The 22169-nt window shown below is 51.9% G+C and overlaps 1 protein-coding gene across 1 annotated transcript in view; it reads right to left on the reverse strand.

Moving 5' to 3' along the window:
* Window positions 1–1459: 1459 nt before the first annotated feature.
* The window catches only part of DPYSL3 (dihydropyrimidinase like 3), a 31927-nt gene continuing 11217 nt past the window's right edge, over window positions 1460–22169 (reverse strand). Inside the window, exons 2-14 of the mRNA XM_027902374.1 lie at window positions 15872–15960; window positions 13477–13661; window positions 12274–12438; window positions 12100–12161; window positions 11711–11791; window positions 10530–10598; window positions 7754–7874; window positions 6836–6992; window positions 4598–4739; window positions 4091–4261; window positions 3317–3496; window positions 2592–2754; window positions 1460–2147 (exon numbers count right to left, since the gene is read on the reverse strand). Of these exons, the coding sequence (XP_027758175.1) occupies window positions 2059–2147; window positions 2592–2754; window positions 3317–3496; window positions 4091–4261; window positions 4598–4739; window positions 6836–6992; window positions 7754–7874; window positions 10530–10598; window positions 11711–11791; window positions 12100–12161; window positions 12274–12438; window positions 13477–13661; window positions 15872–15960 (1674 nt within the window). The 3' untranslated portion in view covers window positions 1460–2058. The remainder of the gene's footprint in view (window positions 2148–2591; window positions 2755–3316; window positions 3497–4090; window positions 4262–4597; window positions 4740–6835; window positions 6993–7753; window positions 7875–10529; window positions 10599–11710; window positions 11792–12099; window positions 12162–12273; window positions 12439–13476; window positions 13662–15871; window positions 15961–22169) is intronic.

A 22169-nucleotide genomic window follows, 5' to 3' on the forward strand; every position in this document is an offset into this window, starting at 1 on the left:
AGATGTGACACCAAGAGGTAACAACCAGGCACTGACGAATCCAGATGCTTTTCCAGCATGAAAAATGCCTGAAAAAATCCATTCACCATCACGTTAAACTGCTGCCACCAGAGGGAAATTTTAATGTGTATTTTGAATCTCTCTACTATTGAAATCATACTTGATTTAAGCAGGGACTGTTTGCAGGAATGGCTGCACTGCTGGTGTGGGTCTTGGCCAAGACTGAGATTGGCCAAGGCATTTCTACTGCGGTAATGCTGGGAATGATGCTGTTATTTAAATGCTTTGGCAGGCCTGAGGTTTCCCCTCCTTCTTTGACATTTTTCCCATTCTCAGCAATATAGCAAATGCATGATGAACTCCTTGCCTCCTGTTTACCCAAAGGGACACAGCCTGTCTGGATGGAATTAGTTCAGCACTAAATGGGTAGTGGAGCCCTCAAAGTATGGTCATTGCCATGGTAAAGTCAAGGCAGGGGTCCACACACCACAAGTGTGTTTATCTGGAGTCCCAGACAAGGAAACCAGCCCTGCTCCTCCTGGGGAAAAATCTACTGCTACAGAAATACCTCTGTACTGGCTGGTCAAAAAACCCAAAACAACTGAAGTACTTAAATGGTAAGAACATCGCATCTTTAGAAATTCCCCAAAGATTTCCGCAACCATCTCTCCCCCTCTTCCATTGTAAACAGAGGCACAGTCTCAGCTTAATCACCACCAGGCAACAGGGAAAAATCTTTAATTACTTGATAGCAGCAATTCACAAAGCTTGTAAGCATGAACAGCCTTCCCCATGCCTGGCACAACTATTCTGGCCCGGCCCCTTAAGGACTGCTGCATGGACAGCTTGTTCTGCCCGACTTGCAGGCATGTAAAAATAAGTATTTCAAGGTCAAATACTAAAGAAGGACAAAAAAAAAAAAAAAAAAGTGTATTTGTTTAGCACAGCCTAAACTGACCCTTTATTTTCGTAATCTAAAAAACAATCACTTTTTTTTTCTGCATGCTTTTCAAGCTTTAGAGGGCAGTGCTTCTCAGTCTGACAGACACTGCTGGATGGAAGGGGAGCATTTAACTCACAGGTGCCCACAGAAAACAGCCCAATGCCATGCCCAGGCAGTGCCACATGGAGCCAGTCCCTGTCACCACACAGAATGACAGGAACAGCTTTTGTGGGGCAGTCACAGCCCCCTGTGCCCAGGCCAGGCTCAGCCAGAGACTGCATGGACAAACTGGCTTTTACAAACACTTGCAACGTGCTGTTTTGCCTGAGCAGCTACACCAACCCCCTGACACCACACTGTGTCACCCTGACAGCCCATTCTTGCAGCCCCTCCAGCCCAAACAACACCCTGAGCCCCTCCTGCCACCCCAGCCCAGATCCCCACGGGCACAGCTGGGCACCGTCCCTGCCAAGCAGCAGCTGCCTGAGGAAGAAAAGAGTCAGCCAGCAACATGACTTGTTTGAAGGAACAACTTTTTTTTTTTAATAAAGTGTACAAAGTAGTAAAACTCCTTACACGAGGTGCTGTGACAGCCGTTACAGAGATGATTCGGGCTCCCCCGTAGGCCTCGTGGTGAAACGCCAGAGCGTTGGGTGGAGATGAAGGACATGAACACGACAGACCCACCTGCCCCTACCAGCTCAGTGCACCTGCCCTCCCCATCCCACATCCTGCCTCTGGCCAGACCCTGCCCCCTCGCTGGGTCACCCCACGGGCCGTTCCCACTGTCCCACACCACGGCATCCCACACGCGTTCAACACCAATAACACACTGAACCAGCGACCTGTCCGAGCTGCATGCATACAGAGAGGAAGAGCAAAACACAACCCGACCGAACCCACAACAGTGACAACAACAGAACCTTAAGGCTATGCAAAAACAAAATGAAGCAACATCTTTAAAGCTAGGTAGCAAGTAGCATTTGTGAAACATAAGGCTTGAGGCTTATTGATTCTTCTGAACAGGTTTATTTCTTTTCCTTCTTAAAACACCAATGTACCATTTTTCTTCCTTTGCTTGAACAGGGATTTTGTTTCCTCCTCAGCCGGGACATTTAGCTCAGGGAGGTGATGTTGGAGCGGCCTCCTGGGGGTGCGACGATGCGCTTGCTCGCTGAGCGCACACCTTCATCAACCTGGGTACCTGGGACAGGACAAGAAAGCACAAAGGAAAGGGGGAGAGCAAAGTTAAGAGCATTTGCTTCACAGGACTGAACAGTCAGGCAGCCTGGAGTCTTGCCAAGGGCCTCCTGAGGCTGCCTACAGCAACTTACTCCCTCTCCCAACTCCAGTAGCAACCCCGAGAGGAGCAGTGGCTTGAACATCTCTGCAGATGCTCCATGAACAGACCCAGACAGCAAGAGCAGCATTGGATGCTGTGCTGGCCTCCACAGGCACAGTCTGCTTTTCTTCTACTGCAACATGCAGCTCAGCCACGTCCTTTAAGGAACACAAAGGGTCTTGCCCTGCCATGATCCACTCTTGCACTCACCTTGCCCCACGCCACCTCCCAGCTGCCCCTGCCCCAGGAGAAGGGACACGTTTCCAGTGGCTCTGCCCTCTCCCCGGCCCAGCCACATGTGCTCACCTGACAGGCTGAATCCGGACTGGTGGAGGTTCCTGACAGGGGGTGTCTGCCGTGTGGGGGACCCCCTGGTTGACCCCGCAGGGGTGCCCCCCTTGGGGGTGGTGGTGAGGTCAAACACAGGTCCATCATACAAGCCCCGGGGCACGGCATGCATCTCTGCCATCTGTCACCGGAGACAAGAGGACAGTGGCACTCCTCTGAGCCTAGGGAGCATCATACTCCAGCCACCCCTGGCTCCCCGGTCCCCCTGCAGAAGGAACTCTCACTGCCAGCCCCGTGCCCCCCGAGTCCTGCAGTGCCAAGGCCTGGCACAGCCCCACCACCCACCCCTCACCTGTCCTGCAAGGTGTGCAGAGCTGGCACAACAGCCCAGATGGGGCTCGTGCTGCACAAATGAGGGAGGACAAGGCGAGTTTGGCCAATCTAATTTTTAACTCAGCACTTCCCTCCACACTCCTGCTGCAGCAGGACAGGATGAGGACAGACATCACCACTGCTGACCTCGAGGAGCATCTGCCTCCAGCTTGGCACACCACCAACACAACAGGAAAAGCTGCCTACCCAAACCTCGGCTATACAACCATATATTCAAAATATATCAGTCTGCAGCACTGCTTACAGGGTCCAGCAAGAACAGCAGAGGAAAAACAACCAGTTATGAAGGTAAAACGTGATTTGGGTGAGCAGTGTCCCAGCTCTGTCTCCTGGCACCTCTGCCTCCTCACCTTCCTCCTGGCTTTGATGCGCTTGTAGACATAGTCAGGGAAAGGGCTGCTGGGCAGGAAGCGTCCAGTCCCCTGGGTCACATGTAGGTTGCCATCCTCCAGCATGATCTTCCCCTGGCATATGACAACCAGCGGGGCCCCACGGAGCTCCATTCCCTCAAAGATGTTGTATTCAGCTGCCTGCAGAAACCCAGGGATAACGGTCAGGAGGGATATGAGCACTGCCTGCCCACTCAGGGTGGGTCAGTTGCCACACCTCGCTGCTAGAGTCACCAGTGCAGGGAGAGGACACCTGTAACAGCCTTGCCTGCCTCAGAGGCCTCCTGAAGCTCACTAGCCCAGCACAGTAAGAACCCCCCAGAGCTCCCAACATGAACCAGGACCTGCTGCTTCGAAGCTCAGCGTGAGGACAGAGTCCAAGAACAGAGGAGGGCAGGACTTAGGCTTGAGGTAAGGCATGAACAAAGCACACTGGCAAAGCCAGGAAAAATTTGTGCCTGGAAAAGGAATCCAGATTAGGAGAAATGTATGCCCTTATGCCTGCATGGGCCAGGGTCAGGAGAAGAACACCCAAGCAGGGCAAGGAAAGCACCATGTGCAGAGCCCAGGGTTCACAGACATCCACAGTCACAGCTGGCACGCCCAGAGCCTGGGCTCAGTTCCTCTCCTCAAAGACAGACAGGGCAGCACCAACTCCCAGCAGCCAGGCAGCCTTTCTAGAGAGCTACTCACACCCCACCCTCCTGCATTCACACAGATGAGCACAGGACTTACAGACTGGTGGGTTTTTGCTGTGATGATCTTCACTGCATCAGGATCCCATATAACCAGATCGCTGTCCGAGCCCACTGCTATTCTCCCTTTCCGTGGGTACAGGTTGAAGATTTTTGCAGCATTAGTGCTTGTCACAGCCACAAATTGGTTTTCATCCATCTTTCCTGTGGCCTGCTCGGACACAAAGAGAACTAAGTTGTCTTTTTGGGGAAAGGGAGATTAAGAGCCCTGGGAAGCACCAGACTCCCTCCCACACGAGATGCCAGCTGGCTGGGCACAGGTTGTTGAGGCTCATCTTCCCACTGGCACCAGACAGATCAATAAGCTGGGGCACAGTCACAGCTCCAGGCTGTTCACCCTGAACCTACAACAGCTGCCTCTCCTGCTCCAGCTTGGTTTGACTCCCATAGTCAGAGAGGGGGCAAGCAGCTGAGGGGCAGGAGCATAGGTGTGTGAGGTGGCAGCCAACCCTGCCCCCCTCTGCCCTCTCCCTGGTGGGACTCTCACCACTGCCTTGTCCCAGATGATTGACATTCGCTCCTCTATGCCGTTGGTCCCTTCTGGGATGGCTGTGAAGTTGTCTTTTCCGATGGCTTTCTGCGCGGTGCTGAAGGTACAGTGAGCGCTTCCCGAAACCTGCAGGTCACCACTGAAGGGTGGTGGAACAAACACAGTCAGTCGTTCTGCAGTCAGACAGCAGCAGAGACACAAGGGACATGGATTTTCTCTGGCCACAGGCAGCCCCTGGCTCAGTTCTATTTTACTCTGCACCCTCATTTCCACGGTCCCTCAGCCTTAAGACTTCCACCTGACCCAGCCCCTGGGGCAGCCGTGTCACCCCTGGGCAAGAGACCTCTGCCACACTGTGCTGCCTGCCTGAGTATGGACAGCATCCTGCACACCAGGGGAGTCAAGAGCTCAGCTCCCACGGAACAGGGTGGCCTTTGTGTCAGGCCAGAAGATGTCCTTTCATGCCAGGCTCCATCATTTGCACGAGCACAAACAAAAAACATCCCCAGTGCAAGTCAGAACACCTATTTCCATCAGTTTGTCAGGTCTGCTTGGGAGAGTCCTTTTTCCACACAGAGAGGAAGAGGCCTCTCTGCTCCAGGACTGTCCTGCACAATCAGCCCTTGTGTCATGCACTGCCAGCTCCTGCACCCTGAGGGCAAGCACAGCCTTCTCTGGCCCCACAAAAGCCTGTGGGAGTGGGATGGAGGGAGCTGGGATTGCCCAGAAACAGCTCTCTCCAGGAGGCCCAGAAACACTTGACTGAGATGCTCTGCACCCCATACCATTGTCCAGACCCCTCCACCCAAAGGAGTCACTGAATGGATGAGGTACCCTGACCCATCCCACTCCTCGGGAACAGGCAGAACCAGCGATCTGCCAGCAGCCAAGGCAAGCAAGGAGCTGTCCACGGCTCCCTGAAAGACACCCAGCTGCTGCCGGGTCCTCAGGGAGCAATGGACAAGCAGCAGCTGGAAAGTGATCACTGGCAGGCGAAAGGAAGCAGACCAAGGCAGGCCAGCTCCCGGCACTGCCCACGTGAGGCGAGGAGCCTCCAGCACCCGGACAGTGCAGACACAGCGACTCTGCTCGAGGCTGTGAACCAGCCCTAATGCACTGTTAATCTCCACCTTCCTCTGATAATTTCTGCCGTATGTCTGATGGACTGCACAGCCAGAGGCCTGGGCTCATGACACAACATGCTTCCTAATCTCCACCAGATTTGTCCTGGTGGAGGAAAACAAGTCATCCAGCCCAGCTGGAGCCTCACAGCCTCTCTTCCCACTGCACCCAATAGAGAACAGTATGGCAAAGGTGTCAGGACAGACATCTGTGGGCTGCAGGGACTCAGAACTACACATCTCTCCTCTGAGGCCTGAAGTAAGTTGGAAGGGGAAGATTAGAAAGTCAGTACAAGATTCTATGATTCTATGACTGTATCCCTTGCTCATGCCAGCAGAGATGTTTCCAGGGTTACCTCAAAGGTCATTTCCATTTACAACTTCCCCAGTGTCAGCCACCCCTGGCTAACACAGACCAGCCACCACACGCACAATCAGACATACAAACGCAGGGTGAGAGGGGTGTGTGATGGACACAGGGCACGTGGACAGGGCCAGGAATGTGCTGTGTCCCCACAGCTGCTGCACAGGCCTTGCCAGTGAGAGGATGGAGCGTAACTGTGAAAGGTCACAGCAAATTGCTGAAGTGCTTTTATTGTCTGTCTTTGTTTTCAACAAATCCCTTCCCTACCCCCTCGCCTTTGGGGTGAGAAAAAGACCTACCATCCCAGCCAGATGTGCAGGAGCTGTTCCTAAAGGCCTCCTGCACTTTGCAGCCTCTGCTACTGCTCACCTGTACAGGTGTGAGAACACATCTGCTTTGTATTTGACTGGGGCCCCCATTAGCCTGTGACACCTGTAACCCTTCCATATTCTCTTGCTGCATTCCAACCTAGGCAGCCATTCCTCACTTCTCCAGCTCTCTTCAGGGCATTTAAAATGGTTCATGACTACATGTCCTGGTATTTTTCTCATTTCTGACATTAAGCTTATGGTGCCTCCCCTGTCCTGCCTCCACTCTCAGGGATAAACCACCACGGCCTGGAGTCAGAGCCATTTCACCAGTTAGCTCAGTAAATACCTACAGTGAAGTGGTTCATACTGGACTAACCTCTCCCTTCCCTATCCAGAGTCCACTTGCCCCCAGCAGCATCCCCAGCAGAGTGTCACTCACCTGGCCAGGAGGGAGTTGATGTAGTCAGGAGTTGTTGGGTCCGGGCTCAGTGGTGGAGAGACCACAAATGCTGCGGCCTTGGCCCAGTTCTTGCTCCAGTAGTGTGTTCCATCAGTCCCCAGACTGGCCGTGATGGGCTCACCAAACACTACAATGCCTGAAAAATGCACAGAAAGGATGTTGTTTCTGTGGAGCCTGCAGGTATTCTCTGCTCTACAGCACTACCAACAGACCAGAGAACACCCAGACTCACGTCAGGCTGTCCTGCACTGCCAGCCTGGGCCTCTGGTGCTGGGGTGGGCAGGAGAGACAGCAAGTCCTGCAGCAAGCCCTGCCTGCCACCACTGTAGGGTCCTCCTGCTCCAGGGCACAGATCCCAGAGTACCAGCCTCCCCCCTCACAGCTCCTGGGGGGGGGGGCACAGAGCCCACTGAGCACAACTGTGGATATACCCACACGCCTGTGGGGCATCCCTGTGCTCCACCACCAGCGACAAACAGAGCCCCCAGCCACCTGAAAAGGCACCCGGGCACCTCCAAGGGGCCAGCACTTCAAAGGGAGGCCAGAGCTATGTGCAGCAGCTCAAACCACCAGCACGTGCATTGAACAAGTATCCTCAGTGAGCCTTTCACAGCCACAGACAAAGTAGTGTTTAAAGCATTGCTCCTACCTGTGCCCCACATGATGTTACCTGATGTGACAACAGGAGGTGGTTCTATGTGGCCTGGTGCAGCGTCCCCCTCCCCTTTACAAATCAGGCAAACCCCTGAGCGAACTGCTCAGCAGAAGGGGAAGCACTGGACAGCACGCAAAGCACAGTGGTGGTCTTGGCAAAACAACCAAGGGGTCAGGGAGGCCACATAATCCAGGGTCCTGGTAGCAGCAGCAGGGCAGAGTGCAGCACCAGCTGCCACTCACCTTTTTTTCTGGCTTGTGAGATGAGGTCAGCAGCGCTTTTGCTCATCACTTTAGTCACATAGAGAGGACAGTTGGTCTGGCTGGCAATAGTGATGGCCCGGAAGACAGCTTCTGCCTCCAGCTGGAAGAGAGGATGGCACACAGCTGCAGAGGAGCACTGGGTGGGCAGGGAGGAGCCCCTGTCCCTCTCAGCACACCATGGATTGCACCCTGTGTCCTTGCTTTTACCTTGACTCTCCAAGGGCAGGTTAATGAGGGAGATCTAATGGGGGAAGCTTCAGTCTCCCCAGGGCCTGGCCAAATCACAGGCTACAGTAACACAATGCCTGGCACAGGAGCACTGCCTGGACCCTGCTCCATGCCCAGAACAGGAGCACTGCCTGGACCCTGCTCCATGCCCAGAACAGGAGCACTGCCTGGACCCTGCTCCATGCCCAGAACAGGAGCACTGCCTGGACCCTGCTCCATGCCCAGAACAGGAGCACTGTCTGGACCCTGCTCCATGCCCAGAACAGGAGCACTGCCTGGACCCTGCTCCATGCCCAGAACACAAGCACTGCCTGGACCCTGCTCAGGGGTTGTAAAGTTGCATCTGCTGTTTTTTCCACTGCCTAGTTCCAGCTCTCTTGACAGCTCAAGGAGCCCAGGGACTGCTGCCCAGCCAGCCAGCACAGCTCACAGGCTGACACCAGGCAGCAGAGGGTTGGCCCTTCCAGAGCACTCGCTGCTCCAGGTTGTCCCATGGCTGCAGCAGGTTTAGCCAGAAGTCCCTGCCACCCCCATGGCTGGGTGCAGGGGGCCGTGCCCTGGCAGGCTGCTGGCACTGGGGCCTGGCTGTCCTGCTGCTCACCCCAGCCTGCTGACACCCGCCCCGCCTCACTGGCCTGCTCTTACTGCAGGGCGGATTTCCATCAGGAGGGATATCTTTGGACTATTACATCAGTCTGAGCTCAACCCCAGAGTTCTGCAACTGTTTGTTCTACAGTTTGGCTTCAAGTTTTGGAATGAGGAAGTTTAAAACAGAAGCCTTAAAAAGACACCACTGATCCAGCCCCCGGGGCAGCTCCAGGGGCTGTGCCAGCTGAACTGTCCTGGAGCAGTAGAAGCAGAGCACTGCACCCAGACATACACACCCACCTACGCCTCTCAAACAGCTGGGCTATTTGCTGCACAGTGAAAAGAGGTTTTTTTCTCTTCTGCTTTAAGACCCTTTAAATAGAAATTTAAGCAAGAGAACATTTTTATCAGCACACTTATGGACTGCAGTATGGACTGCAGTAGTTGATGGCGTTTAACATGTGGACAGGAGCAAACAGCCATCACTCAATACCCCTCACAGCAGGTTACAATCCGGAGCAGCACCATCCTGCATTACCAAGTCACCAGCATCACCAGAAAGAAAAACTTGTCTTTAACCCGCACTGAGGTCCCTCCAGGACAGAGCAGACCCACAGAGCCACAGACCACCCTCCCAGTGCTTTGCACCTGTGGGCTTTATGGGGTAGCAGGGTCACTTGTGTTCCACCTAAACATTTTCCCAGGTAGAACGTGTTGTGGAAGGACACATTTTCAGAGGCAATGAGATCTGGATTTGGCTGAACAGATGATATCTAGAGCGTTGCAGTGTTCTCAGCTGCCTTATGCTTTAATGGCATTTCAAGATCAAACGCTCGACAATGTTTTACTGACTCTGGGAGAGATCTGCAGTGCTGTCTTATGGAAATAGGACAGTTCTTAAAGCCTGGCAGCATCCCTTAATTGCACCTTAGCTTGCCAGCTAGTGGCAACAGGTTAGAGTCATAAAAATAAATGGCAGCTTACACACAGAGGGATTCTGAGCCACTGATTTGACACCGAGACTCTTCCCTGTATTAAAAAATACTTTACACTCTTGTACTTCAAAGAAAATAAGCAATGTATTACACTAGGCCACGTATGTTGTTACCAGCCCTAATACAGCCAACTTCTTACACTTCTAATTTGAGCCAACTGATTTTATTTCAGCGGGCCCTGAAGTACAAATCCGTCCCTGTGATTCCCCGGCTTGGCTTTGCTGTTGTACCAAATTCCTATTGTTTTCTTCTTTCACATGTTGTGGAAAGTTAAAGCACCTCTCAGCAGGGAGTTATCTCAAGGAAACCTATCTAAAATTAGACTAAACTCAGATTAATGGACCAAACAGAAAAATACCCTGCAAGCTAAAATTAGAAGTAATCTAATTAGTATTCTGACAATGATTTGTAACCAGGGAATTCCCCCTCTCCTTCCCTCCCACTCCTTCCACCAATGGCTTTGTCCATCTGACTCTCAAACATGCTTTAGACTCTAAGCAGATATAAAGCAGGAAGAGGCTGGAATCTGTCAGCACTCAGATGTGTACAGTGAATTCTCAGAGAAACTAAAACTCATCATTTGATTCTTCTCAGGCCTCTCCCAGCAGTGGAGTCACCTATACAAGACAACTGTCCCCCATCCAGCCCCAAAGGCTGCTACAGCCATATAGACATTTTTGTTGATTGATTCCTCTCTGTGAGACTCAGAACAAGGGCTTCTGTCTCTGCTGGGCAACTTGAGCAGGACTGTTTGTCACAAACATGCACCTCTCTCTTCCCTGGGCTGATGATGAACAAGACAGCAGTGTCTGTATAAATGGATACCCCTGGGTGCACACCCACCCACACCCCTGCCACGATGTTTGCCTGCCCCACTACCTTGCTGCACTGTGACTGGGGAAGCTCTTCAGTGCAGCAAGGCTGAACTGTCCTCTGCATCTTACCTCCTCGGGTCTGCTCAGCACGTGGCCCTCAGGGCCTGTTATTCCCATCTCCAACATCCTGGCTTGTTCCTAGGACATCGAAAGAACAGAGGGCTGTAACAAGACTGAAATCATTCACCAGAAAAGCAGATCCCTTCTGTGTCAAGCCCTTCCCTCAGGACCATCACCACCCTACGTCCTGTCTCAGCCATGGTGAGAGGCTGCTGCATCCTCAAGGGGTTTGAGAGAGAAGGAGGAAGGATGGGGAAATGGGAGAGCAGACACTGACTGAAATCTGTTCAATGAAACAAGCACAGTGTGGAGGCAAGAAAAGGGTACAAAACCCCCCAGCCCTTCCAATTCCCATGTTTGTGAAGTGCTACAAATTAATAGGTTGGGGGCATTTTGTGGTTAGGCTGGTGCTGAAGTAGAGGTAAGCTCTAGCCAGTACAATTCCTCTGATCACTCTCAGTTTTCATGTGAAGGAGCCAAGTTTTCATGTGAAGGAACCATTCATTTGTGCACTGCAGCTCTAAAAGTCCAAAGAAAAACTGATTCTTGTAGTCTGAGAGGATGTTCAAAGAATGACCTCTTGGTTCATGCTCCTTCAACTCCCAAGAATAAGAGACAGAAAAAAACAAGTAATTGCAGAGCTTAATTGAGCAATGTCTTCTGTGTTCTTAATGAAAATCAAAACATTTGGACTTTCTGTCATCCAGCACCAATTACAACAGAGCAGGCGAAGACAAACTACCCATTTGATCACCAAACCACATCCCTCAGAACACTTCCCTTGTAAATCCAGCTTCATTAGCCAGCTGCTTGCTTGCAGAGAGAAAACTCCTCTCTTGTCACGGCACTCACTTCTCAATGCACTGTACCTCTCCTGACTCATGTGCAAAGCAAAGGTCTCTGCCTCTCCACACTGAAAAGAGCTGCAGCTGGAGTGAATGTACCATAATTGATGGCTACTCTTTTCCATTTAGATAATCAGTAATTCACTATTTCAGATTCACTTATGTACAACATACTTAAAAAAAAAAAAAAAAAGGTGCTAAATTTGATATTGCTGCTGAGCAGCAAAGATATCACCTTGAAAAGGATGTCCATGAAGCTTTAGAGCCATTTTGCTAATGCCCCACACCAAATCTGCCTGGGATAGATTTTCAGTCCCTGCGTGCTAGAAGTAGTTAATTAGTTACCTGTGCAATTATATCGCCGTTTTCAGCATGAACTTGGGCTATGGCACCCAGCTCTGCCAGGCAGCTGAATATCTCATACAGCTAAAAGAGAGACAAGAAGAAACGATTACTGAGCAGGCAGCCCACAGCCCTGGCACCTCCCATGGCCCCATAGCTGCCAGGGCCCGGTGCTGCCATGCCAGAAGTGCTCTGGCCGTGCCAGGACCAGCTCTCTGAAGGATACAGACACCAGCAGATGCTCTTGGTGATCTCCACACCAGACCTGCGCCTCCACCTGCAGTGCAGGAGCTCAGCCAGCCCAAGGTCACAGCCTGGGGCAGCCCCGCACAGGCAGCCACCCCCACTGCCCCTTCCATCAACACAACCACGGTGGCAAAGGAGGGTCTCACCTCAGTGTTGGACATCTGGTACAAATCCTTGTAGGCCATGTACACCATGAAGGAATTAACGCCTGGGGCAGAGCAGAGAGGAGAGAGAGGAGGTCAGGCTGCCTGCTATGGCCACCCTCCCTGGCCGGGGCACAGGGCTGGCCGAGGCTGTGCAGGGAGCAGCAGCCAACAAACCTTTCTCCTGGACGATGGTGTGCAGCTCCTGCCGGACGCGGTCGCTCCAGCGTGGGATGTCCACGTGCAGTGAGTAGTCACAGCAGGCCTTCCCGTCAGCCCACTCCCGCCACCGCTCCAGCGCCTCGGACAGGCTGGACTCGGGCTCCGGCACCACATGGTCCACTGCAGGGGCACAGCAGAGCAAGGGCTGGGCAAGGGCTCCTCCACCGGGCCACCCCACCATGGCCTGGCACCTCCCACCACCCCCAGCTGGTCTCCTCAGGGGCTCCAGGGCAGCTCCCAAGAGGTTCCTGTTACCTTTGCAACGATGGCTCCTCAAGAGCATTTATCGGCAGGGAAGTGCACAGAGCCCTTGCTTAATGGCCTCTGGCATGGGACCAGGGGCTTTTACAGGCTTCTGCTGAGAAACTGGCTGGAAGTTGAAGGGCCCTGTCATTCCCCATCCCCACTCCCATCCCATTAACACATAGCCTCCTCCCACACTGTAACACTAATGCACCTTTTATTGCCCACCATGGAATCCCCACACCCTGCCACAATCCATTCCACAAGACATATTTTTTTGGCACAGAGAGAAGGAAAACTGGGGGGGGGGGAGGGCAAAGAACCCAGCCCTTTACTGGAAGGATCAACACTTGCTGCTGCATCCCAAGAAACCCTGCAGTGCACAAAGCTGTGACCGCTGCACAGCAGCAACACCTGAACCTCAAACCAGTGCACAGCCATGGCCTTCTCCAGGGAAGGACCTCAGATTTCCCTTTCCTTTTTCGTTAGCACTGTTTATTTCCGAGCAGTGTGGGATGCCAGCACATTGCTCTGTTCCTTCGCTCAAAGTCATCTGAGCACCACACTGCCCTATTATTATTTAACAGGGAATAAAAGTTATGTCATTTTTCCTTTTTGAGGGTCCCAATGGCAGCAGTGGCTGCAGACAAAGGAGTACTGCAGAGCAAAGGATCTGCATGGACAAGAGGTCCTATCCACACTTCCTGAACTATCATTTCATCATTACTAAGGATCCAAAGATTCATCCCAATCCTCGCTCCCTAGACCGCACTGACAGAGATCATAGAAAATACAAACACACCATGATGGGCCTTTACAACAAAGAGGACTGAGAAAGAAAAGAGAAAAAGGATCTGGGTGGTGTTGCAGGAGTGCTGGGTGGTGTCACACACAGGCCCTGCCTGCTGCACTCACTGATCATGGTGGTTCCACCAGCCAGAGCTGCTTTTGTTCCTTGGAAGAAATCATCCACAGCAGTCATTCCCTTGTATGGCATCTGCAGGCGAGTGTGGACATCAATTCCTCCAGGGATCACCATCTTCCCATTGGCTTCTATGGTTTTGACCCCTCCAGGGACAATCAGGTTGTCTCCAATCTGCCTGAGGAGAGCACACCAAGATGGTCACACAAAGGAAAACCAGCCACAGCATAACCCCTGAACAGCTCAGCCAGGAACTGCCAGGTCACCTCCCTGCCAGCAGGATCACCCCGCTCTGTCCCACTCCCAGGCCTGGCAGAGCGAACCCACCCCACTGCACAGCCACGTGCAGGGTTGTCTGGCTTGCTGACGCTACAATGTGCTCAGCCCAGGGGTGGCTGCCATCTGTCCAGCTGCTCTGCAGGTGACTTTGATGGCACCTGCTGCCTGAGGCAGGTCCTGGGTTGGGCAGCTGGGGAGAATGGCCTGATGGCCATGCAGATCTCTGCAGTGTGTGGTGAGAAGCTGCCTAGGACACCTCATACCCTACAGAGGGGACAGAGCAGACCTAAGTGCTCACTCAGGGTGCATGGTCACAAAATCTAACACCAGCCCTGCTCCCAGTAAGCTGCACCCCTAATCTCTCCTCTCCCCTGTCCTTCTGCCCACTTTAAGTAAGGCTCAAGTCTGAGGCTTACTTGCAGAGAAAGATGATTTTCACTGTAATGCCACAGCTGCTAGACCAGCTCAGGGCTCATCAGGGACTTGCAGTGCTGCTCACAGCACAAAGTCCCAAGGGTGAAGGGACTCTTGGGGGCTGGAGGGGAGCTCAGCAAGTGCCCAGCCCGCTGGACTCACTGTCTTCCCAAAGAGCCCAGAGTCCTCTCCTCTCACCTTGTCTCCTCCGTGCCCTGAAGGACAGTTTTGCTATCAGCAGGGCCACGCTCTAGTGAAGGCAGCTAAAATCACAAGTACCTAAAAATATCTTCTGAAAACAGGAAATCTAGAAAGTTTCTGTATACATCCACTGGTAACCTAATACACAATTACAGTCCTCTGGAGCCTGTCCTGTCTGAGCACAACCCAAGGTACCCAGCCCTCCTGCAGGCCAAGTGCCTGAACCTCAGTGCTCCCTTCCCTCAGCCCCTGCCCGCTCAATCCCTTTATCTGGCCATATGTAGCACTCAGCCTTCAAATCTCTTCTTTCAGAAATCCTATTTCCATCAAGCCTTCCTCAGTCTTCCCTGATAAATCAAGACAAAAGGCAAGTTGGCTTTAGTGGAAAACTTCTGATTTCCTTGGCACACTGGGGAGGTAAAAATGAGAAGCAAATTCCATTTTTGCATTTTATTCAAGCTTGGTCACTCTGTAGTTTTTTCCTTAATGTAAGAAAAATTCTGTGGACAGAACTGCTCGCTCCAGGTCCTCACAGCAATAAGGCAGCAGCTCATTCCACTGCTTTTATGGAGATCAGTCTATCACTAAACGTTTTAAACTGCTCACTGTATTCTCACCAGAATTCACTTGTGAGAGCATTTGGCTTCCAAGTCAGTGACATTCTGTGACCTCCAGACTGCAGATGAAGCTCAGTTATTTGCCCAAGGATAGTCAGAAAACCTGTGCCATAACAAGACCTGAAGCTGGCTATGATTTCTGCCTGTCAGTCACAAATGCTCTTGTTCATCTAAAAGCAGCCTCCTAAAATAAAGTCCCACTTCTTTAAGTATTTACCTGCTGCTGGATTTTTAACATATACCACCCTGGTAACACTGGATATTTAACTCTTACCACAGAGCAAGAAATGCCTATTCAAGTCTCTTTGTAATAAACTTCCACGGTTCTTTCACTTCACCTTCATTTCACATGTCCCAACATGATACCTTTCCCATGTTTGAACTGCAGACTTTACACAATGGAGCTATTCCCGCAGCTCTGAGGCACACACAGAGAAGCTGGGGGAACTCAAAGGTTTCCCTGCAATTCCTGGAAATCTCAAGAGAGCAGATGACTTGCAGCACAGCACTGTCCTTGTTAGTGCTAACAATCAGGATCCTGTGCGAGGTCATTCATGCTAATATGGTTAACACAGGGCAAAACAGGAGTCAAAGATAAATCTTGCTCCTGGTGCAATGAGACACAGCTTTGCTGCACACTGGACACTGTATCACAATCCCACAAGCCTGACTGCAATTCAGTCACTGGAGTTACCCTGAAAACATGTCAGGCAATCATGTGTGTGCTCACACAGAGAGCTGAGCCTCTGACCAGAGAGGGCTATCAAGTTTTCCTGGATGGTAAGTTGGATACAGACCATATCCACAAAAAGTCGGTAACCACCCAATCTAAAGCTGGTTTAAGGTGAGATGGAGATAATATAAGTCCCATACTTACTTAATGAGGCCATCCTCCATGTAAATGTCAGCATAGAATGACTGGTCATCATTGACTATTCTCCCTCCTTTAATGAGGAGACGATCACTCTGAGAAGGGAAGAGCATAGCAGTTGTGAGTAACAGGTAATGTACACACTTCAGTCACTTTTCACTGGGAGGGTGATTAGACACCAGAACAGGCTGCCCAGGGAGGCTGTAGATGCCCCAGCCCAGGAAGTGTTCAAAGCCAGGTTAGATAAGGCCTTGAGCCACCTGGTCCAGTGGGAGATGTCCCTGCCCATGTCAGGTGGGGTTGGGACTAGATGACCTTTAAGGTCCACTCCAACCCCTTAACATCCTGTGATTCCGTGATTTGCAGTGTCCTGTACAGGGCCCTCTGGGGTGCTCTCCCACTGCTCATCTCAACAGGCAATGCTGCTGAAAGGTCACACTTTTAATGACACTTGAAACAACAGACAAGAGCAAGGATTGAAAACTTCATACTCCAAAGGCTGTTTCTGAATGGAACAGGGGCTGCCAGAAACACCATCCAGGCAGAGTAAATGTGAGACTCTCACAAATGAGAGTCACTGAGGACATAGCAAATATGCTTCCATAAAATATACAGAGATGTCAAAAACTTCCTGGGACATTATGCACATAACTCTGTAGGCAGCATGAGCCACACACCAGTATTTAGAGCAAGTCTGTACTACGGGCATGTCCTTAAATCTTATCCAGATACTATATAAAATAAGTTGCCTTAAAGAAGACAGTTTACTCTCTCCTGTTACCACCTTGCAAAGACCACCACCAGGGCAGGCAGCCTGTTGATGGAATCTGTCCCTCCCCTGGCTGTGCTCAAGATAGTTCTTCTGAGGCATTTCACAGGTCTACACAAGGCCCAGGAGGCACTGGACTGCATTCCCATCTAACGATTTACCTCCTCCTCTGTTCTCCTTTCTACTGACCAAAGTGGCCAGCAGCCTTCTCCAAAGGAGCACAGGACAGCCGAGGAACACCCAAACCAGGACTGTGCTTATGCTCTTCCTGCATTCACACTTTCAGACTGGGACAGCTCAGCATACACTGATGGGAGAGGATGGACACTGTCCTGAGGGGAACAGACCCTGTCCCGAGGAACTGTGAAGGTTGAGGTTCTGCTCTTCCACCTACCTCCATCCAAACAAGTCTGCACAGCAGCTGCAGGCAGTACAGGGGCAAACGACCCAAATCTCACACATGGCTGCCATGGATTCAGGCAACATGGGCTGATTGTGCTGTGCCAGAGAATATGCGTGTCCCTCACTGCTTAAAACACCTCCAGCAATCCTCCAGCTCTTGATAACCTCTTACTTTCCTCTCTGATCCCCCCAGTGCCCACAGCCCAGGTTTTAGCACAGGAATACACTCCCCATCTGCAGTCTGAGCCTGGACCAGAGCTGACCAGAGCCTTCAGCAGGGCTCACACGCCAGCCTCACCCTATGAAGCTCTAGCACAATTAATTCCTCTGCAGGGAACCGGGTTTGTTCACCATCCGCCGCCCCTGGGGCAATTTCTTAAGTATGGCCACAGTGCTGGTAATTTGCAGCTTTCTGCCTGTCAACAGAAGGATGCAGAGAATACTCACTCCTGCGTCCCTGCAGCAGCCAAAGCCCAGAGCCCTGCGTGCGTTTTTACAGCAGTCTCATCCACACGCAGCCGAGACAAAGGAACTGGGTGGGGAAAGGCTGGGAATGCCGGCGCGGCTCAGCGCGGGGGGATCACCGCGGATCCCCGGCGGGGCCGCCCACGGCTCTGCCCATGACCGGCACCCCCCGTGTGGATTTACCTTCCCCGCCCAGCGCAACCCACGGGGAGCCTCGCCTCCCACCAAGAAAAGAGCTCAGCCGAGCTGCTCCCCGGTTCCCGTCTCAACCACCATCCTCTCCAACAGGCAGACCTGGGATCAGCCCCGCGTCTCCCCTGACCGCAGCTGACACGTCGGGCAGGTCTGCCCGGACGGTGCTCTGTGAGTGGGGGGCTGGAAGCAAGGGCACGTTGCTGGTCACAGCTCCTTCCAACACCTCCATGAGTACACGGAGGTAATTGGCAAGCAGCTGAGCTATGGCTCTCATGGAGGAAAATGACGAGTGTTTAAGTAACATACAAGAGACGCAGACAAAAACTACTGAGCAATGGTCTCGGGTGTCAGCTACGGATAAATCAGGCCAAGGTCAGAAACACAGGGAAGAAGATTCTTGTTTTCTATTTCAGCCAACCATAGGTAGAATTTCTCCCACTTAACCAGTCCCATACTCCCTGGCAGAGCCCCCTGGGCTTTACCTAGCCTACACAATGAGAAAAAAAGAGTCAACCTGCCCAGATCCAGTAGCACAACTGGGCCTCCAATTTTTTGTCTTGCCCATTAAACCTCCTCAACTCACCTTCCCCAGTACTGGAGTTCATTCTCAGTACAGTGGGAGCAACAACAAATACTGATGCTGGCCTGCCCTTCCCTACACATTGGACAAGAGAAAGCCAAGGGAGTCAGGCACAGGCATCACAGGGGCGGGAGACTGTAGCCCTTGACAGTTACTGAATAAACTGTTAATATGAGCTCAGGAAATATGCCTGCCCCCCACCCCCCCAAATGGTCATTTTGTGGCAGATGTGAAGGGCTGCTCAGTGCTAACTCTGTTAGTACACAAAATTGAGAGGTCCATAATGGCTGGAGCACAAACAAGGCGTCCATTCAGGGGACTGGGCACTGCCAGAACCCCCCACGCCCACCCAACAGTGAAGGGGCTGCACTGGACCCACCCACCGACTTCAAGGAAAAAAATGTAACAAAGTAGAGTAAGGAAAATCCAAATGACACATCTACAGGCTCTGGCATCGTTCAAGAGTGCGCCCAGATGTCAAGAGGTGGGGGAAGAAGAAAGGAAGAGAATGAAGCAGTTATGAGGAAACGAGTCATTTAATAGCCAGGCTTCTGCAGCACACGCTGCCAGAGCAGCCCCAGACCACAATAAACACACTGTTCCCCTGCCAGGGCTCGCTGTGCCTCTGCACACCCACCACGGCTCCTGCCAGCCAGTGTCAGGCTGTGTCATCAGCCACTGTCAGCAGAGGGAAAAGCTCTCCTGCTCCAGGAGCTGTGGGGCATGGCCAGGGAGGAGCAGCCAGGGCCTGACCCTGGGCACTGCCCAGCACAGCCCCTGGGCGAAGGGCAGCGGTGAGAGTGAGGTGCTGCACAGACGTGGCTGCTCGTGGCTCTGCCTGACCACTGGCACTGACCTGTAGGGATCACTGGCCTGATCTCCAGGCCAAGTCCAAGCTTTCTTCCAGATCAGCTCTGCCAAAACCTGCCAGGATCACCACTAGCCACACCACCTCACCACACCAGGAAGCCCTTTTGCTGAACGCTCCCTGTCTCTCTGCCAGCTGGCATTTGGGATCAAGCTTTCAAACCCATTACCCATTGCTTCATGCCCACACTCTGCTCCTGATGCTCTTAAGCATCATCTGGTCCTTCTGAGTTCCCAAAATATCAGGTGGTCCCTTAATATTTCTCAGAGTGATGCTGCCAAAGGAGAGGCAGGCAGCAGCTTCCAGAAGGCTGCTGAACCCAGCCAAGAACAGTGCTCACCTCATTTACAAAGCACAAGGGCATAATTAGGGGAGCATGGAAGCAGGTGTATGGTTTGACTGTTTTCTTCCTTGTAAAAGAGACACTAATTGCAGTGGTGTTTCATCAGAAGCTGGTATGTCTTCCTTTACTAATGTACTACAGGACAGCACGGAAGAACCCCTGGCTGGAGTCAAAGGGACAGATAGCCAGATGCCAGCTATACCGTGATTTCCAGTGGCCTATGGGCAGGATATGATACAGCAATAGCTGCCAGTTTACCAAAATCTGTCTGAAGCCTTCCTTCCCACTTGCACCTGATACAATATACTGGCCATCCCCGTGCCACCTCCTTGCATTTAGAGGTGGCAGAGACATCATAGAGATTGTGCTCGTGGGCTCTGGCAGGGTGACTGGGATGGGCACCAAGAAAAAATGTGGGCTAGGAAAGTATGTTATAACAAAAGCACAACAACTGAGTAATTTTGTTTCAACGAACAGCTCTGCTAAGAGGTATTTTGTGAAATCAGGGCAAGACTTTAGTCTTTCACCTGTCTTTCTGGAGGAAAACATACTGTGGAAAAGAAGGCAAACACTTTGATCATCTCTCCAAACAATCAAAGAAAAGGAACTACTAAAAAGTCTCTCAGTAGACACACAAGATTTGAAATGACTACTCTCCTGAGCTGAGCATCCCAGCATCAGCACACATCCAGAAAGTAATACCATGTTTAATGGTCTCTGATGCATGGTGTACAACTCAAGGCACAGTGAAGAGCAACACATCCATAACAAGCTGATGGAGCCATCACTGAAAAATCCAAAGGCTTGGTTAACCTCCCCTCCCTGTGTTTCCTCCAAGAGACTGCATAACCAACAGACACGCCTGTACTTCCCAGTCTTCCATCAATGGCTACAGTCTTGCCTGTCACACCGTCACACACAGCTTTTGACCAGACTTTTACAATTCAGGTTTGGAATAATTAGCACAGCAATTTAATCTCACACTATCACATGCACCACTCACTCGTGCTCTCCAATAAAATGGCTGTCCTAGAAAAGCCCAGAAATTGCTGTGAACAGATACAAAAGGCGAACTGTGTTTTTTCAGATGTCACTGTCAGAAACCAACTACAAATACTGACTGCAGCACTGTTGAGTATGAGAGGAACCAGGAGGGAGTGTTTCTGCATTTCCAGAAACACCCTAGGCAGTTCAAACAATAGCTGTTGGGAAGTACAAATACCCTGTTTTCCAATACATCCTTTATGAAAACCCAACCTGCCCATTGCTTGGGTGACAGAAGCAAGGAAGGCACTGCTCCCCTTGTCTGTGGGCTCAGCCACTGATTCAGTGCTATCAGCTCGAAGATCTATAGCTGGGGTACCTGCCAGTGGGAGGTGGCTCCTGTATTCTCTGTATACTCTCATGCTCCAGACCTTCCCTCCCCCGCCCCTCTGCCTGCAATGCTTTAGATGCTTTAAAGGAAATGGCACAACACAGTCCCAAACGTTTCTCTACTAACAAACACAGCTTAGATGACAACCTGCCATCCCCATCAGCTGCTATCTGTGCTGATATGCAAGAAGATTCTGGGGCAGAAATCTAGGAAGGAGGAATAAAAAGTGCCAGCAGTGCCCGGGGACACAATCAGTAGAAAGGGACAGAAAAGGCTTTGTTCTAGGGGAGTCACCCGAGCTGAGCTTGTATTTCTGTCAGTCCATTAAAACAGATGAGTCCACCCAACACCTGACTTCACTTCATTGCCTCCCCTGCATCCTAAGCATGGATTCAGGACGTACAGGTCATTTGACCAGAATTTCAGAGCCATCTCCGCCACTCCAACCAGGACATGACAATGCTGCAGAATGGGGCCAGTGAGTCCTGGAGAGTCATCCCCGAGCTGCACAAGTCAGAGGAGAACAACAGCGACCTGTAACATCAGTGACACAGACACCATGTGCCCGCAGCATTGTGAGCTTCAGCAGAAAAGGAAAGGACTTAATAGGGAGAAATCAAGCAATTTGGGAGATTTTGTTACCATTAAGGTAAGAGAGCTCCTGTCGGATCCCAGAGGAGCAGGCACAAGCCCTGCACGTGGGTAAAGCGTATCATAAAGGTTCCTGTACAAAAAGCCCCAGGGAATGGGAAAAATCCCACCTGCACTAGCAATGGTGATGTCTCCATAGTGGTCTAAAGATACAGAAGAGGCAAGATGTGTAAAGCCACAACATTGCTTATGAAAGCAACTGAATCAGGGCTGACAAAGGAATTTCTCTTTACAGTGGTAAAGCCCTCAGTGCTTCTTTGGGAGCATTTTGTTCACATCTGTACGTTCAAAAGAAGAATTAAAAGCAAACGCTTTGCTTTTTCTTTTTCTTCGTGGGGCCAGAGCGGACCTCAGAGGAAAAATCAGGAGCTACATGAAGCCAGTGAAAAGCCATGAACAAGATGAAAGACCCGACTGCCTTCCCAGGAGCAAGCCCCGTGCAGCCGTCGAGGGGCGGGCCGGAGCGCACAGCTGGCCCGGCAGAGATCGGAGCAGCACGCCCCGCAGGGAGCGGCACGGCGGGACACCGGGGCTCCCGCAGCTTCAGCACCAACCCATCCCCGGGCTGGCCGGGGCAGGCGGGTCCCCGCGCACCTGATGCGGCGAGACCGGGGAGCGGCTCGGAGGGGACACCGAGCGCGGGGAGCGCCCCCGGC

Source organism: Empidonax traillii, unplaced genomic scaffold, assembly GCF_003031625.1.
Source record: "Empidonax traillii isolate 1590-97213 ecotype Southwest subspecies unplaced genomic scaffold, ASM303162v1 scaffold22:size5013007, whole genome shotgun sequence".
Classification (NCBI taxonomy): domain Eukaryota; kingdom Metazoa; phylum Chordata; class Aves; order Passeriformes; family Tyrannidae; genus Empidonax; species Empidonax traillii.